Raw genomic sequence first — 17,611 nt, forward strand, 5'->3', positions numbered from 1 at the left:
TTCTTCCAAGTGAGTCATTAATTATTACTCACTTAACATTCCTAACATACCCACTTCCATCACTCCCATCATGTGGGACAATGAAATCCCAATTACCATAATTATCATAAGTTAATCAGAAACTTAAGGTTCTGCAGTGTAACCTCAATGGACCAGCATCAACTGATTAGGCAAATTGATTAAAGTTGTCCAAACTCCTTTCCATATAATTTTCCCCTTAAGTTTCCTTATCAAGGACAACAAACATGGCCATCTCATTTACTCTTTTATCCTTAGTATTAGGAACATTGTAGCTGTTAGGAAGAAAAAAAAGCCTTTGCCAAATATGAATAAATGCATGCATGCATGAACACACGGCCTCGTAGGCGCTCTGACTCAGTTGGGCAACTGGGACTTCCCAGACTTTAGAACATGTATGGACCCTACCTGAAATACAAGATTTACTTTTTCTTGGAAATACAAGTATGTCTTTTTCTTTTTTCATATTTGGTGTTATTTTATGATGATGTGAACTGAAAGCTTTTTTTTTTTTAAAGGTGCTATCATCTCCTGCTCAGACTTTCATCTTAAGGCCAGGTGAGGCCTCAAAGGCCACCTGAATACCCTTGAGTCAGTGTTGGAAAGCCTCACAGGTGTAAACTCTTCAAGGAAGTGATAGCTTTTCAAATGCCAGACTAGATGTGGTTCCTCGTATGTTCCATAGAACACCATGATCACTACCTCTGATGAACTATACGGTGGGTAGAAAGTCAATGTGAGGAAGTCATTACGAAAGCATTTGACTTCCTCTACCTCCGGGGGGGTCATCCACATTGTTAAGAGAACACGCATCTTGTTCGAGGCGGTTTCAACATTCGTGGCTATTAACAGATTGGACTTGCATCCTGATCACAGAAATAGACTCTGTGACTCCTCTGTGAGAGAGCATGGCAGTAGTAAACGCTCTAGGCAGGGGGAAAGAATAATGACACTTGAGGAGCACAACAGCAAATTCAAGATATCAGAAAAAGTGCTTTCAAGAAAATTACAAATACATGATTTCTTCAAAAACAACTTGTAAAATACCCATTTCTGCTTTTACTGGGGATTTACTAAAGTTAATATAAACGGAAAATACAGTATGGTATAAACACCAGCACAAATAACCTTTTACTTATCCTTATCTCATTGATCCATTTAGTCATTCATTTAATAAATATTTATAGGGGCCTATTATATACCAGGAGTAGCCTAAGGCACTGAGGATTGCATGATAATTTTCCTCCTTGGTTCCTTCCTGCATAGGATTTATCTGATAGAAGCGCAGTTATCACACAATCCCCAAAAGATGAAAAGATTCTTAATTGTATTGTATTAAGTAAGGGGAGAAAAGGATGAGGGTGGTGATTTGACAAATGTAGTGGAGGATCTGGGAAAGTGATTGTGGCAATCTCAAGGGAGTGATAGAATGAACCGGGGGAGGGAGTACAGGAGGACCATCCAGGCTGTGCAAAGAATCTGGGGAAAATGAACTTGACGTGCATGTTCCAGGAAGAAAAATGAAGCTTGCAGGCTGAAGTCAGAGAGTGAGGCAGAAAGTTCCATGAAATGTGGGCAGGAGAGGAGGGCAGGGTGCAAACCATGTGAGGACTTGAAGAAATGGTCTGGATTGTCAAAACGACAGAAAGTCATCCAGAAGTGTTAAGCAAAGGGAAATGACTAACAGGGGAGGTTTATCTTTGGTTAGTTGGTTTGTGGTTTTAATGATCAGTCTAATCACTGTATAGAGAATAGACTGGAAGAATTCAAATGTAGATATCGGGAGACAGGTAAGCAGCTGTTGCAATAGTCTGAAAGATGGTGTGGTACAGACTAAGGCAGTGGTGGTCTGGAGGGACAGATGGCAACCAACTGAATAGGTAGAATGTCTTTGGTTGGGTAGGCTTGCTTTAAAGGGAGAATCCAGCATGATAGCCAAGTTTCTGTCTACTCAAGTAGAGTGAAAATGGACAAACCAGGATTATGCATTTGGTTTCGGGAAGTGGAGAAAAGAACTACAGGCCTGAGCCTGGTATTCTCTGAAAAGCCTGCTTGTAAAGTTGGCCTTTGGCTGGCATCTGGGAAGTTGGATTTTGAGAGGGATCCCATGATTCCCTAATAAAAAGGATTCACTGCACCTAAACTATTTAGGCAAATAATATGGCTCGTGGTGTAACACCACTTGGTGCCTTCCTCCACCGAGTGTGGGGTTTTGGTACACAGGAAGCAAAGCGTGCCTATCTGATCATCCTCCCCACAACAACCTGAAGTGCTGAGTCTCTAGTGAGCTTCACTAGTAGACAAGATTTCACATGTGTTGTCACACTTCAGTGCCAGGGGATTTAAGTGCTTTCTGTGTGACTTCTTTGAAAGAAGTCTTTTGGAAGTTTGAGCCTGGTTTCTTCTGGGCTTTGCCCCATGTTCCCTTTTTTTTTTTTTTTTTTTCTGCTGATTTTGCTTTGTATCCTTTCACTGACATAAATCATAGCCATAAATATGACTACATGATGAGTCATGAGAGCCCTCCTAGTGATTCACCAAATATGCGGGTGGTCTTGGGGACCTCCAACACAGAGACATACTGAGTTTGAAGCAGTATTGTATTGAATGCTCCACAAAGCAGTCAGAACAAGACATGGATCCATTGATGGTATGTGCTCTTCTTAGACTCAATATCTATTACAACTGGCCATGTGGAACTAGAAGTTCAAGTAGAAATGACCTTCCAGAAACCATGGATCCACATTCCTCATTTTGTTAAATAACCCACAGATGAGAGAAGTAAAACACCTTTCTGGAGGTTGCAGAACTCCTTGGTAGCAAATAATAGTACACCAAAACCACTAAGTTCCTTCCAATACATCACTTTGCAACCTAGCTGGAGTCTGTTCTCACAGGCCTCTTGCTTGCACCAGAATGTGGCACATGGTTGCAGATTTCCACCATGTTGCATTTTCAATTAAAACAGCTGAATGAGGTGTCTTAAAAAAATGATTTCCAAGCTGCCAGAACAATAATGCCACAAACTCCACCAGATTTTATTAGAGTCAAATGACAGTATAAATCATTAGGAAAATGTGTGCCAACCACAGAAACAGCAATGCCTCAAACTCTTGGAGTACTGAACACCATCCAGTTGGCTGAGAAAGAACCATGGGGTTTAAAATCATTTTTTGCAATTACTATCCTAGCTAGTTCATCGTTTTTGGCAGATATGCTCCACATACATAAATGAACTCAGCTAATTTTCACTCTGCTGATCGACAAATAAGATTTTTTCCCCCCTCAGTAAAACCACCCAGAGAGCTTTCATAAAATCTGAGGTAGTGCATCAAAAAAATGAGTCCATTTGTTACGGTCTGCTTTGAAATGATGCATATTAAATAGGCCACCCAATATTCATCACAGAAATTCGAATGCTAGGAGGGAGAGTGAAGAGTACCACTTAACTATCAGAGAGTCAAATGACAATTTCAAAGTATTTCTTTGCCCCCCCCTCTCTCTCTTCAAATTTTATTTTTTAAGATACATATGAAACTACATATTTATAGAGTACCATGTTCTGTTTCGATTCATCCTCACACATCTATCATTTCTTTGTGGTGAAAACATTCCAAATCCTTTCTTCTAGCTTTTTGGAAATATAGGGTACATTATCCTTAGCTATAGTCACCCTACTGTGCAACAGAATACCAAAAATTCTTTTTTCTGCCTAACTATAACTTAGTACTCACTGGTCAACCTTTCCCTTTCTCTTCTTCTCCATTTTTTTTTCTTTTGAGTTGAATTTGCCTTCCATGAAATAGAAAAAAAAAAAGAGTTATTTACTATGGGCTTCTCCAAAATCATTATTAGTTCTAAACTATTAGATAAGAAATATTGTATAATGCTACACCAGTTTCCTTGAGCAATAAAATATTTATATGACTAAAGAAATAAAAGAGCTTTTCTATTAAACTTACATTTTCATTCCAGTTTCTTTTCCAGGTTGTCTTCTTAGGACTGTTCATGAATAGCCCAACTGATGAATTCTGTGTAAGAATGTCTTTTGTGATAATTTCAAAAATGTAACATTATTTTCAATTGGTTAACCCTTCCTACAAAGAGAAGCATCCCTCCAACAAGAACTCTCCTACAATGTGAAAAAATTCATCATCTGTGATGACTCAGGAGGGGGAAAAGGGACACTATTAGAATACGGATCCCAGGGGACTCTAATTATATGGATAATGCTCCATTCCTTAGATTTCTGAGGTGGTTGAATGGTATTTGTAGTGTTCTTTAAACTCTGTATGTCTTAAATACTTTATTATAATTTTTAAATACCACACTCCCTGACCTTGCTCACTTAACATTCCTAGTTCTATGAGGAAGAGTCTTCCTTAACCTTGACATCTCTAGAGTCAAACTGAATTTTCTTTAAAAAGTGGTCCATTGCATCATCTAGGTTCCATTAAAACCAACTAGTTCTACTACAATGCATTCCCAAAGACTGGGCCAAATCCTTCTGACATTTCCTGTCAAATATCTCTTGTCTCTGGAGCGGCTTGAAAGAATACATAAGCCAAGGGTATTTTCAATCAGTGCAAGAAAAGTGAAAACATCTCCTCATATTAAAGCTGCCAGCTTCCCAAATAGAAAATGTTATGAGCAAGAAAAAGATATAAGACCAAGAAAAAGTTAAATTGACCAAATGTTCCATAAGTTTAAAAGCTCTTCTTCTCCCAATTGATAATCGGGAGATAGGAGCATACTGTACTCACATAACCTTGTGTTTAAAGTGTGGCACAGCAGTGGATTCTCAAAGGGGTTCCTGGACCCCAGCATTGGCTCAAGGGGAACTTGTTAGAAATGCAGAGTATAGACTCAGTGCTGGGGGTAAGATGAGGGTGGACAATATCTATTTTAAGTAGCTCTCCCGGTGATTCTGATGCCTGGAGTTCAAAAACCACAGAAGTTGGAATCCAAGGTCTCTAAATACAGAGTGAACGAGTTTGAACACCAGGGTATGCCCTTGGTGTGATCTTGGGCAGGTAACTTAACTTTAATATGCTTTAATGTCCTCATCTATAAAATGAAGACAGTAATTTCTGACTCACTGGACACTGGTAGTAAGACACTACATGATGGAGTCTGGCAACACACCTCACACATACTGAGCACTCATTAAATGTGAGCAATTATTTTTTTCTACTATGGAGGTGATCACAGATTTGCTCATCCATTTATGAAATTAGCATTTATTGAATATTTGCCATATACTGACATTAAAATCACCCACACAGTTCTGATGAAATTCTATACCAACCTGCAAACAAAAACTACAGCCAATGCCCAAACACCAGTGGCTGGAAGTAGGCACATGATTCTGGGAAAAGATTTGGAGGGAAAAGCTGCTTGACTATCAAGCTTTCTCTGAGGCTTTATCTACTCCTTCTCTGCTTTACGGATCTCAGGAGGCATGAATCACTTGTCTTTTGAAACCCCCAGTGCTGGTGTCTTGCCTGACAAAGGACAGATGAGGAAGTAGCTTGTAGGCACAAGAAAAAAATGAGTTGTACTTCTAGGACAGGGCCCTCTAACTCCTAGAGCACCATATTCCAGGGCAGAGGAACAATTACACAGCCATCATGTCTATAACAAACTCCCATAGTGTACATTTCCCTGAATATACTGCCCAAACCTCAAGGCTGCACATAATGGTTTTGCACACCAGTTTCCAAGGGCAGGTGTTATACGGGCAAAGCTTTTAAATTAATTAAAAGAGACACTCAAGCACTCTTCATGCCGTTCCTTAATCTCCATTCCCCTGTGATAAATACAGAATGACAGGTACAGGCCCAGGCTCATGAGTTGGAGGCAGGACCCTATGGACGTTCGCCAAGTAGCCCTCAGAAATTGCAGCAGATCCCAGGGCTCAGAGAAAGGAAGAAGAAGAAAAGGAACACTATGGCTCAGCTATGTCACTAATGTGTCACCAAAGAAGGCTCCGCTCCAAAGAGTGCCTACTGGTCATGGGCTCTCACACATCTTTGACCAGTAGCAATTAAAAGAACAAATAAAAACATAACAGCAATGGGCTGGTGTGATGGTGCACACTTGTAAACCCAGCTACTTATAAGGCTGAGGCAGGAGGATTGCAAGTTTAAAGTCAATCTGGGCAATTTACTCAGATTCTGTCTCAAAATAAAATTTTTTAAAAAGTCTAGGGGTGTAACTCAGTAATAGAGTGCTTGTCTAGCATAAGCAAAGCCCTGGGTTCCATCTCCAGTAGCCCCCTGACAAAAACCCAGCATGTATTTCAGTGAAGACATTGAAAGATAACAATAACCGCAATTATGATTTATTGAGGGTGTCCTAGCGTCAGGCAAGGTGCTAAAGGTTTCTCATGAAAATTTTCATTTTGCTGTGGTAGCCAGCATCTAAGAGGGCTCCTTACTTCCTTGTATACATACCCTTGTGTAGTCCCCTTTCACACTAAGCTATACCTACCTCTGGCCAATTTTTTTTTTTTTTTTTTTGGGGGGGACAGAGACTCACTAAGGTGCCTGTGCTGGCCTTGAGCTCGTGATTCTCCTGCCTCAGCATCTCAAGTAACTGGAATCAGAGACATAACCACCACATCTAGCCCCATTCCTTTTTGTTAAGAGAAAATTAATCATTTAATGGAAATCTTTAAGGTCCTTTGATTGTCCTCAAGACACTGTATTCATCTTTCATGGTGCCTACGATTCTGCCTTGTATTTCAGTAACTTCATTGTGGACAGAGTAGAAGTTCCTGACGGGCAGGACTCAGGTCTGCGTCACAGGGCTAGCACACAGTAGAAAAGGCACAGGATGCTGTGTCATCCAGCAGATTTGGCATCAATGTCCCTGCTCTAGCATCTCAGCTCTACCACTTCCAGATCAGGAGATAGTAGGTAAGTTACATAAACCTCATGAACCTTAGTTCCCATTCTTGTAACAGGGCCAATATTAATGCACACATTTGCTTACTTAGAAAAACACACATAAGGTGCTTAGTACATTGCCTAGAACATAAGTGCCCAATAATTGTTATCTATTTGAATTATTATATTCAAACAGGCATTCAAAAACATCCAATATTTTAAACAACTCAGTGAAAGCTCTTCTCTCATCCTTTCCACATGTCAGAAAGAGATGTTCCAATGAAACTCTGGGAGGCAGACACTGGAACCTTTTAGTCACCAGGCTAACCAAGGCACTAAGTCTTGGCCAGGGCTGCTCCTAGAGTTCAGCCTGCCCTGCTAACATAATGAAGGGGATCCAGAACAGGTACCAGCAATCACACCACCCAGGGGGCACATGCAGACAGCAACTGAAGTAAGGAAGGTCTCCCTCATCCTGGTCATATATAAACAGGTGCAGAGGAACCTCAGCCTCCAACTTATTTCCTAATACCACTGCATTCTTATTATTTTGTCAGTGCAGACAAAGCTCCTTAGCTCCTGACAACACTTGCTCTAAGCCTTCCCGTGTGGTTCACTTCTCTTTGGTTAGAGCAAATAACCTGTCATGTGTTTTATCGTCCCCTCAGGTGACTCCTATCAAATGATGTCTCAATTCCCACCTCCCTTTGAACTTACCTTTATGACTCTTTCCTTTCCCCCCCCTTAGACATGACAGAGCTTTCTGTATAAAACTGTTTGGAGTCTAAAATAGTTCCACAACTTTCCTCTTTCTTCTAAGACCAAGAAAGGGGTATTTGAGAAAAATATCAATCACATCCCCCGACCTCAAAATAAGCACAAATACCCAGCATTACAACGGTTGTTAGGTTGTAGGGGGCATATAAAGAAGGATCCAAATGTAGAGCCTGACCTCAAGGGACCCCTGTGATCTAGCAGAAGCGATTGAAAAACAGTAGTAGTAAGCAGAATACAAAGTGCCAAGTGACGAATTCCCAGAGGAGCGGGAATGGATGGCCCATTACTCCAAGGAAGTTGGAAAATGATGACAGATGAGGAAACAGGGAGTTCTGGGGAAGGAGTCGGTCTTGGGTGTGGTCTCGAAAAGGTGGGAGGATCCTGACCCAAGGAGGTGGGGAAGGGCAGGGAGAGCACCATGGGGAAGAAGGAATAGAAGGCCAGAATCCAGGAAAGCACGAGGTAGGAAAGGAAAATGCTATTTCAGGTCCATTCATCAGTTTGGAGACGTTTTGTACAGAATGAGGGATAGAGGTTTTTTTGTTGTTGTTGTTGTTTTTTAAAGTGGAAAATACTCTGCAATGTTTAGCAATACATATTTTCAAGAAAGAGAAAAGTAAAAAGTGAAAAAAGGCTTTTTATAGATAACTGAACAACTTGATGACATTTGAATTTGATGATTAAGTAATAGGGCTGGGCATGGCAGCGCATACCTATAATCCCAGTGTCTCAGGAAGCTGAGACAAGAGGATCTCAAGTTTGAATTCAGCCTCAGCAATTTAATGAGATATTGTCTCAAAGTAAAAAATAACAAGGGCTGGGGATGTAGCTCAGTGGTAAAGTCCCCCTGGGTTCAATCCCCAGTGCTAATAATAATAATAATAATAATGAAATGCATTTAAACCCATTTCTTAATAATTATGAAGCTAAAAACTCTTAAGACTAGATAAGTATATACTATTCAAAGGCAGCAATGTGAAGTGAACAGGAGGGATCACTCTTCTCAGCATGTTAAGCAAGTTTCCCTCAGGGAAACGTCTTTTACTTAAACCACTGAACTAGTTACAAATCAAACACTTTCCAAAGGCTGAATCTTTTCTCTGATATGTGGATACTAACCCTCATAATAAAGGGAGCGGGAACAGAAGTGGATTAGACATGGGGAATGAAGGGAAAGGAGAGGGGTAAGAATAGGAAAGACAGTGGAATGAATATGACATAACTTTTAAATGTACATATATGAATATGCCATAGCGAATCTTACCATTGTGTCCATCAACAAGACTGAGGTTCTAATTAGAATAAGATATATTCCATGCTTATATCATTATATCATAATGGATTCTACTGTCATACACAACTAAAAAGAACTAAAAAAAATTAAAAAAAAAAAACTCTTTCCAACCTTTCCAACTATCTTTTCTCAAGGTCAAGTTTTAAATACTAGTACCTATAGGGATAGAACACACATTTAATGGTATTAAGTAAGGATTCTTAATAGCAGAGCCATTTCAGTGATTTCCAAGCACCAGTAACCATTAACCACACTGGTTTCAAGGAGGACTAAATCTGTTTAAGAAATGAACACAATTATAGATAGGTATTAAGGTATCTTAGAATTTTTCTGTCCTCAGGTCCAAACAGAAGCTCGCTACATAAATGGTACTTTCAAACACAATTTCTATGAATTGGAAATCTCTTCTATTTCTCCTTAAAGCAAGAGTTAAGTTCAAAAAAGATTCAGAAAACATCCTATACCATTAACCAATCTCATATGGTGAGTCTTAAAACAGGAATAAGCCCCTGGTCACTATTTCTTTGTTTGCCCAATGCCAAGAGATTTTCCCCATACAACACAAAACTGGATGACACGGCCCCAGGCCAGACTTCCTTAGGGCTTACCATATACCACATGCTTGGCCACTTGGGATCATTGAAATAGGTAGACTGGGCACGGCTGAGGTCATAGTCCCTCTTTGTTCGTTTTTTCACAACTTGTTGTTGAATCCATTCCACCTGCCAAGAAGAAGGGCATTTGGTGAGTTCAGGTAACCTTGCAGTTAGCAAAACAGAAGTGACAGGCATTTCCTGTCTACAGTCAATGATGTCAAGGTCACAGGCTACATCATGGCAACTAGATTCCTGCGTCCAAGAGCACAACAATTCCCCACAAACCCAGCTCTTATTTATTTTTAATGCAAGCAGGCATTTTAGTCTTTTATAGACAGATCATTTAAAAATCTCAAAAAGAAGCCAGACGTCTAACTTTTTCAGAAAGCACATTACTCACAATGAAATGACAGTGTTAACTTTTTTTTTTTTTTTTTTGGTACTGGTGTTTGAATTCAGGGGCACTTAACCACTGAGCCCCATCCCCAGCCCTATTTTGTATTTTATTTATAGGCAGGATCTCACTCAGTTGCTTACTGCCTCGCCATTGCTGAAGCTGGCTTTCAACTCAAAAATTCTCCTGTCTCAGCCTTCCGAGTTCCTGAGATTACAGGCATTTGCCACTGGGACCGGCAGTGGTTTAACTTTTTAAAGGTATTTTTCCATTATTACTTTATACTGAGTTGGCAAACTTTTTCTATAAAGGTTCAAATACTAAATATTCTATGCTTTGCAGGTCATATGGTCTCTAATGCCATCATAGTACTGTAGATAAGACACAAATGAATCCGACTGTGTTCCAGTAAAATTTTATATATAAAACCAGGTTGAACTTATCCTATATAAGTAAAGGTCACATGTCTCTGACTTATACTGATATCAAATTTTTAAATTTGAGATCATACATAAAATTTTAAATATATCCTGGGCAGGAATGGGTAAAAATATGGAATGAATTTAACAAAAGCATAGTATGTGCATATATAAATGTACCAAAGGGAATTTCAAGTATATATGAAATATATGACCTTTGTGTATTTATAAAGAATCAATCAGAAATAATAAATGAGTGAAATGAAGATCAGTAGAGGAAATGGGGAGGAAGGAGAGGACAGGCAAAGTGGGGGAATGGGAGATTGGAATCAAATTCCATGCATATATGCTTTTCTCAAAGTGAACCCAAATACTATGTATAACTATGATGCTCTTGAGAAAAAAAAAAGTCCTGGAACCAAATGCCCCAAGATCACACATTTAAAAAACAAACAGCCTTCAGTAACACAGTATGGTGGAAAATCACTATTTGGGGAATTAGAAAAACAAACCCTAGTCTTAACTCTAGCAGAAACACAATTTCCTTAATGATAAGCTCCTAGCCATTTCTAAAATTCAAACCTGCTTCATTTGAGAAAAGTCTTAATATTTAGCAATAACTTTTGCTTAAGTAAATTAACAGGGAAATGTATTTAATACAGGATATGTAATCTAATTGTAGGGGTATATATTTGGGAGTATACTTAAAAACAAGTCCTCATTATGACAACACAAGAGTAAGCACCACATAGATTCAAAGAACACCTCAGATGCAGTATAAGCCCTGGTGGAATTCCTCAATTTGTTATTAAATGTTCCTTTGTATTATCTCTTCTACAGATAGCTGACTTAGTCACAGTGCTCTAAAATATTCTATTCAACCATTTATCTTTCGTCTCCACAAGGAATTCAAAATTGAGGGAGAGGAGGCTTTGTAATCAACAGCTGTAATTCCACATTCACCCATCCAGGAAAGATTTCAAAACATCTCTTGATTGGAAGGATTGCTCAATGTTATGGTTTTGAACGTATCCCCCAAAAGGTCATGTGTGAAACAATGTAAGAAAGTTTAGAGATTGAATGATTAGATTATGAGACTTGGAACCTAATTAGGGGATCAATCCATTTGATGGACTCATCATTTGAAAGGATTAGGGTAGAGGGTGGTAATTCTAGGTAGGTAGGGTGTGGCTGGAGGAAGTAGGTCACTGGGGGCAAGCTGCCCTCTTCCTCTCCCTCTCCTTCCCCTCTCCCTCTCCTTCCCCTCTCCCTCTCCTTCCCCACTCCCTTGAGTGGAGCAGCCTTCCTCTGCAGTTCCTTTCCACCATAATGGCTGCCTTGGAGCCAGCTGCCTATGGACTGAATTCTCTGAAATGGTGATAAAAAATAAATCCTTCCTGCTTTAAGTTTTTTTTGTCAGATGTTTTGGTCATAGCAACACAAAGCTGAGTAATATGTTAGAGAAGAAGAATTACTAAGGTATCCTTCTTGTGTTTTTTTTTTTAAGTGTTTTATTTTTATTCTCTAGTTAACAACATGTCAGGAAGTCCTTTTTATGGGGGGGGGGTACTTGCTGTCAGCCTTTAAGGCAAAAATAAATAAGAGAAACTACAAGAAGACAAAACTAGATTAATAGATTGAAAGATTTCATTGCATAAAAGTTAAAAAAAAATGTGTATGTGAAAAGAAACATCCTGTGCAAAAGCCAAAAAAGTGAAGAAAATATTTGTACCATAAAAGGCATATCTTCTTAATATGTAAAAATTACTCATGAATTAATAAGGAAAGCAACTTACTTCTGAACCTGATTGTTGGGACACTTTTTCCCTGTCTCATGAACAATTAAAAAACATCTTTTTTTTTTTTTTTTGAGGTGATGGTGGTGCTAGCAGTTGAACCCAGGGCCTTGTACGAATTGGGCAAGCACTCTACTAGTGAGCTACAGTTTTGATCTTTATATTTCTCTGTGAAAGAGTCTCTTATAATTCATTGACTCTCAACATTGACACCTAGGAGTTCTGAAGAAATATTGATGTGCCAGGGGCAGTGTTGCATGTCTTCAATCCTAGCAGCTAGGGAGGCTGAGGCAGGAGGGTTGCAAGTTCAAAGCTAGCCTCAGCAAGTTAGGCTCTAAGCAGTTTAGCAAGACCCTGTCACAAAATAAAATATAAAAAGGACTGGGGATGTACCTTAGTGGTTAAGCGCCCCTGGGTTCCATCCCCATTTAAGGTATCCTTCTTAAAGCAGAGCAGCAAGTAGGAGAATTCATGTACATAATCTATTTGCAGGAAACATTCTCAACCTCTTCATTTCAAACAATCTTTCTATAAGATGAATTTCATTCATTCATTTAATAAGCATTACTTGCCAGGCACAGTACTGGGAATATAGAAATGAGTAAGAATTGCCTTTTCCTTTGAAGGACTTGCACTTAACCAGGGAAATTTAGCAAGTATTTCACCTTTTCCATTTCATAAAACCATAATTATTTCCATAAATGACATCTGACATAGACCCTATCACTGCATTACTTAAACCATTTATGACAAGTTCAACTGTGCAACTTATATTTGCAACCCTTATATTATGGTCTGTAAGTCTCCTCCTGATAAGATTGAGCCAATTCACAGTTGCTTTTGGGTAAAAGATGTCTGAAGATCTGTCTGGATATAACTATTTTCAAAACTAATGTTATATTAGCAATGACCTTTTCCAATGGAGCCTTCATAAATTCCACACTGCCAACCTATATGTGTCCACAAACCAGAAAGTATCAAACCTCCCCTAGTAAAGGAACACTTAGAAATCATGACAGTGTATACTGGGGTGGGGGTAGATAATTGCTTCTAGACTGACACTGTAAGTATGCACTTCTCCCCCAGCTCATACACAAATAGACAAATGGGATAAGTATGAGAAAACCCAGTGACAGCCATTTTCCTAGACAAACTATAGGTACTAAAATAGAACAAAATATCTTACCAAAGGGCATCTCTTCTGTAATTTTACCAAACAAAAATGCTTAGTTACAGGGTTTAGTGGCTAGAAGGTGACACAGCAACTTGGCATCTGGATTTGACTGCAAGTCACTCTGTCTGATCACAGGGCTGTAGTACTCCAAAAAAAAGTCCAGTGGCTTTTTTTCTTTTTCTTTTTCCTTTTTTTTTTTTTTAAGAGTCAAATACCATGTATTTTTGTCTTGGTGCTTTATGGGTATGTCTACAGCTATATATTTTTTGGAGAACGGGAAAAGTACCTCTTGGATCAGAAGGTTTCTATGACTGGAAAGACCATATTTATATTTTAAACTATTATCCATATGTCTATCCTTGAGCTCTTTAAGCAAAACTCAGAGGTAATGCATTATACAGATCTTATTTCTTGCCAAGAACTTCGTTGCAAAGAAAAGACCTTTAAAATTCATTTCCATACAACTATGGTCAGCCCAGGAGAAGGAATAATCATGCACTTTCCTTCACTGGTTTAACTTCCAGAAGTTCCATTTCTCACACGTTAAGAAACTACAGTCTACCCAGACTGTGAAAACACAGGACTCCTAAAATCACATCTCTCCTCCATTAATTTCAACATGTACATGCTACAAGGTTTTATGGACATGCCTATGTTATTCCCACAGCACTCCCCCCACCTCCCAGGTCCAAGTGGACACTGAGGATATACTGCTCAGGATTCTTTCTCTAAGGATGGCCTTTCCAATTTGACAAGCAAAACACATTAATTCATAATTGTGGGAAGCCTGCCCCCTCAATCTGAGCTGAACCTGTGTTTCATTATTTTAGAATTTACCAACTTGGTAATATTATACATGGGGCAGGTAATCTATGAGCAACAGGAGAAAAACAAGATGTTATCATATGAATATATATTTTCCCAATATAAATGGGAAACAAATTATGGCATCACCATAAAAAAAATCATATACTGAGGAGGAGAAAATCAGTTCTTTAAATATTAAGATATATTGAAGTTAATGATTAAAATTTACTGGCAGCAAGTGTGTGTGTGTGTGGGGGGGTGTATATATGTATATGGAATAAAATGGACTTAAAACATATATGAAGATAGTATGTAATAATGGTGACACCCTAAAACAGTGAGGAAAAACAAATCACTAAATAAAGTGTGGTGTTAGAACAACCAATGGGGGGAAAATAAAGTTGAAGCAAATCTCACATCTCATTCAGGACCCATTACATAGGGATCAAAGATGTAAATATAAAAAGCTAACAAATAAAATCATAAAAACACCATAAGAATTAGGGGAGGTTTTCAAAAATAATGTTAAAACTGGAATAGGTTTGTTTATGTAAGCATAATATAAATTTAAAAGGTTTTTTAAAAAATTGACAAGTTTTACTACACAGAAAAGAATGTATTTGCATGGCAGAAACTCAAAAGTATGTTAAAAGACATACAGAAAAGTTTACAGCTCCTACCATGGACAAAAGTCCATTCACTTAATATACCAAAAAGAAAAAAAAATCTATAATCAATAAGAGAACAAATCAACAAGAAAATAGAAAAAGTTTAGAAGTACAAAAATTTCAGGAAAGGTAAATCAAGTTAAAAATGTGCCCAATATCTTACACGTTTCTATAGTCTAAATGGTCTATGTTCCCCTCCAAAGGTGATAGTTTGGGGAGGTAGTAGACCTTTAAGAGTTGGACCTAGTGGGAGGACCATTGAGGGTATTCTCTGGAAACAGACCACAGGACCCTATTCTCTCTCTGCAATTCTTGTTTGAATTTTCCACTTTCTCCTGCATGTGCTCCTGCCCTCATATGCCACCATCTGCCACTCGCACCAGAGGGCAAACCAATAAGGCCCAAAGATCTTGGACTTCGAACCTCTAAAGCTGTGTACTAAATAAACCTCCTTCCCTTTATAAATAGTCTGTGCCAGATATTTTGTTATAGTGACAAAAAGCTGACTAGTGTATGTATTAAAACAAAAGCAAACTACCAAACCAAGATGCCACTTTTCGTCTTTCAGGTAGAAACAAACTAAAGGTTGATAACATACTACTAGTGATAGCACTGAAAATTTATCATGCTCACATAATGGTGAGGAGACTATAAATCTGTACAACACTGTGGAAAATAACTGGATAATACTATGAAAACAACAAAGGAGGTAATGACTTTTATGAGTTTATCCTGCATATTTATTTGCACCATACGAAGTCATTTATGGAAGCACTGCTAGTTCGAAACTAAAAAACTGAAAATAACCTAAATATATAAATAGAGATATATAGACTGCTAGTTCGAAACTAAAAAACTGAAAATAACCTAAATATATAGACAGAGATTAATTAAACAATGACACATAAAATAGTTCATTATGTATTAATAATGGAGTCAGAATTTGAGGAACTCCGTTACCTTAGATTTCACATCCTATGTGATCCTATATGATATTTGTGAGCCTCTTTTTTCTGTAAAACCAGAGGAGGTTGACTAAATATACCCTCCAGTTTCTTTTTGCTAGCTTTGAAATTTTGCCTACATAGTCCTATTCTCTGGTTTGACCGGGAACAAAAAGTTTATTCAAAGCCATAGAGAGATGAGGTTGATGCTCCAGCTGATACACAACCTGAAATCATTCTGTGAAGATGTAAGATTTAGTATTTAGAAAGGAGACAAGTGAATTATATTACCACTTAGTGATCTGAATGAAGCAGTTGCCAGGAGACAAAATAGTTTCTGCATTTTCTATCTTTTTTATTATCTTTGACATTAGGAAAATGAACATGAAAATATTTCTTCTCTGTTTTCGACTCTGATTTTGAAAACAAAATAGAGCTGTCTCGATTAGAAGAAAAGAAATGTATGAGTTCAGTGCACAGTGGAAAGTTTTGTGCCATGGAAAAGAAGGACCGATGAAGACATAAATTGACATGCAGCTCCTAAGCCCTAAAATCAGAAGGCAACATATCCCAGACGTTCTCTAAAACTCTGGTAAACAGTCAGAATTAACCAGTGAAAAAAAATTTTTTTTTAAATTTTCTAGGGAAAGTATATGTTTAAACATTCAATTTTTCTCCAACTAGTAACTTGTAACTAATAAGTTACTAAATATTGACATTATGTTGTCAGTCTTTTTAAAGAAAAAAATAGCTACTTACTAACAAAATAACACATTATGTTTTATTTGATGGGACACTGGATTTGCTTGGAACAGACATTTTGAACCTATTTAATAATTGCAAACACCACGGGTTGATATTATAGAACACATCTGGTCAAGAATACAGGGAATCATATAATTTTTGAAAGGTCATTTAGAAGGAAGTTGTGAAATAAATACTGCATGTACACTTGGAACATTGTTATGGAAGACAATATAGGCCAAACTGAAAAACTCAACTCTACCATAAAGTTTTATATTTAGTAGGCCTTCTCTGAGAGCCAAAGTTTAAAAATGTGTTATCAATTTAGTCTTGCTATATGTAAATGGAAAAACTCAAAGCATTATTGTTATTACATTATAGTCAACTTCAGAGAATTAAGATCACACTTTTCCCCTTAAACAACTTAACTATTATTTATACACTTCTGAAAATTTATTTTTCATTTTTTGCCTGATTGTTGTTTTGTTGTTTTGTTTTTCCACTTCTAAAATGATGTGCAAAATGGAAAAATAGTTAACTGGAATTAATGCAGGAAAATGTTTTCCCCATCCCCTTTTTGTTTGCATTTACTCCAAAAATATTTACTAGCTGGCTATTATGTGGCAGGTATTGTTCAGACTGCTAAAGAATGCCAGTGGAAAAACAAACAATTTCCTGCCCTAAGTAACACAGTTTCCATTCTAAAGGAAATCAGAGCATAAACATGTAAATAAATAAAATATTATATAATAGACTTTCAGAGTGATAAATAATCTCAAAAGTAAGTAATGTGAATAGGTAGAGAGTGATCATGGACTCTTAGTAAGGCAGGCAAAATCTTTTATAGTAAGGAACTTGTTAAATAAAGATCTCAAAGAAAATGTCATAAGCACTGTGGCTAGCTAATGCAAAAGATCTAAAATGATTGTGTATCTGTGTGTTTTTGTCTGTAGCTGATCTGTGAGCCAGAGACCCCTATAGCAATCCCCCAGGTGTACTGACATTGTACTTCGCCCTCTAGTGGATAAAGAAAAAGTCCACACAGATGTCATGGAAGCCCACTTCCAGCCATCTCATCAACCAGTTCTGG

The 17,611-nt window shown here is 37.9% G+C and overlaps 1 protein-coding gene across 6 annotated transcripts in view; it reads right to left on the minus strand.

Moving 5' to 3' along the window:
- Pcsk5 (proprotein convertase subtilisin/kexin type 5) overlaps positions 1 to 17,611 on the minus strand; it is a 432,587-nt gene that overhangs the window by 332,108 nt on the left and 82,868 nt on the right. For all 6 annotated transcript variants that reach the window (XM_078047476.1, XM_078047475.1, XM_005324113.5 and 3 more), the window contains exon 3: positions 9,588 to 9,701. In XM_078047476.1, coding sequence (XP_077903602.1) covers positions 9,588 to 9,701 — 114 coding nt within the window. The remainder of the gene's footprint in view (positions 1 to 9,587; positions 9,702 to 17,611) is intronic.

The sequence above is a fragment of the Ictidomys tridecemlineatus genome, chromosome 4 (assembly GCF_052094955.1).
Source record: "Ictidomys tridecemlineatus isolate mIctTri1 chromosome 4, mIctTri1.hap1, whole genome shotgun sequence".
Lineage (NCBI taxonomy): Eukaryota > Metazoa > Chordata > Mammalia > Rodentia > Sciuridae > Ictidomys > Ictidomys tridecemlineatus.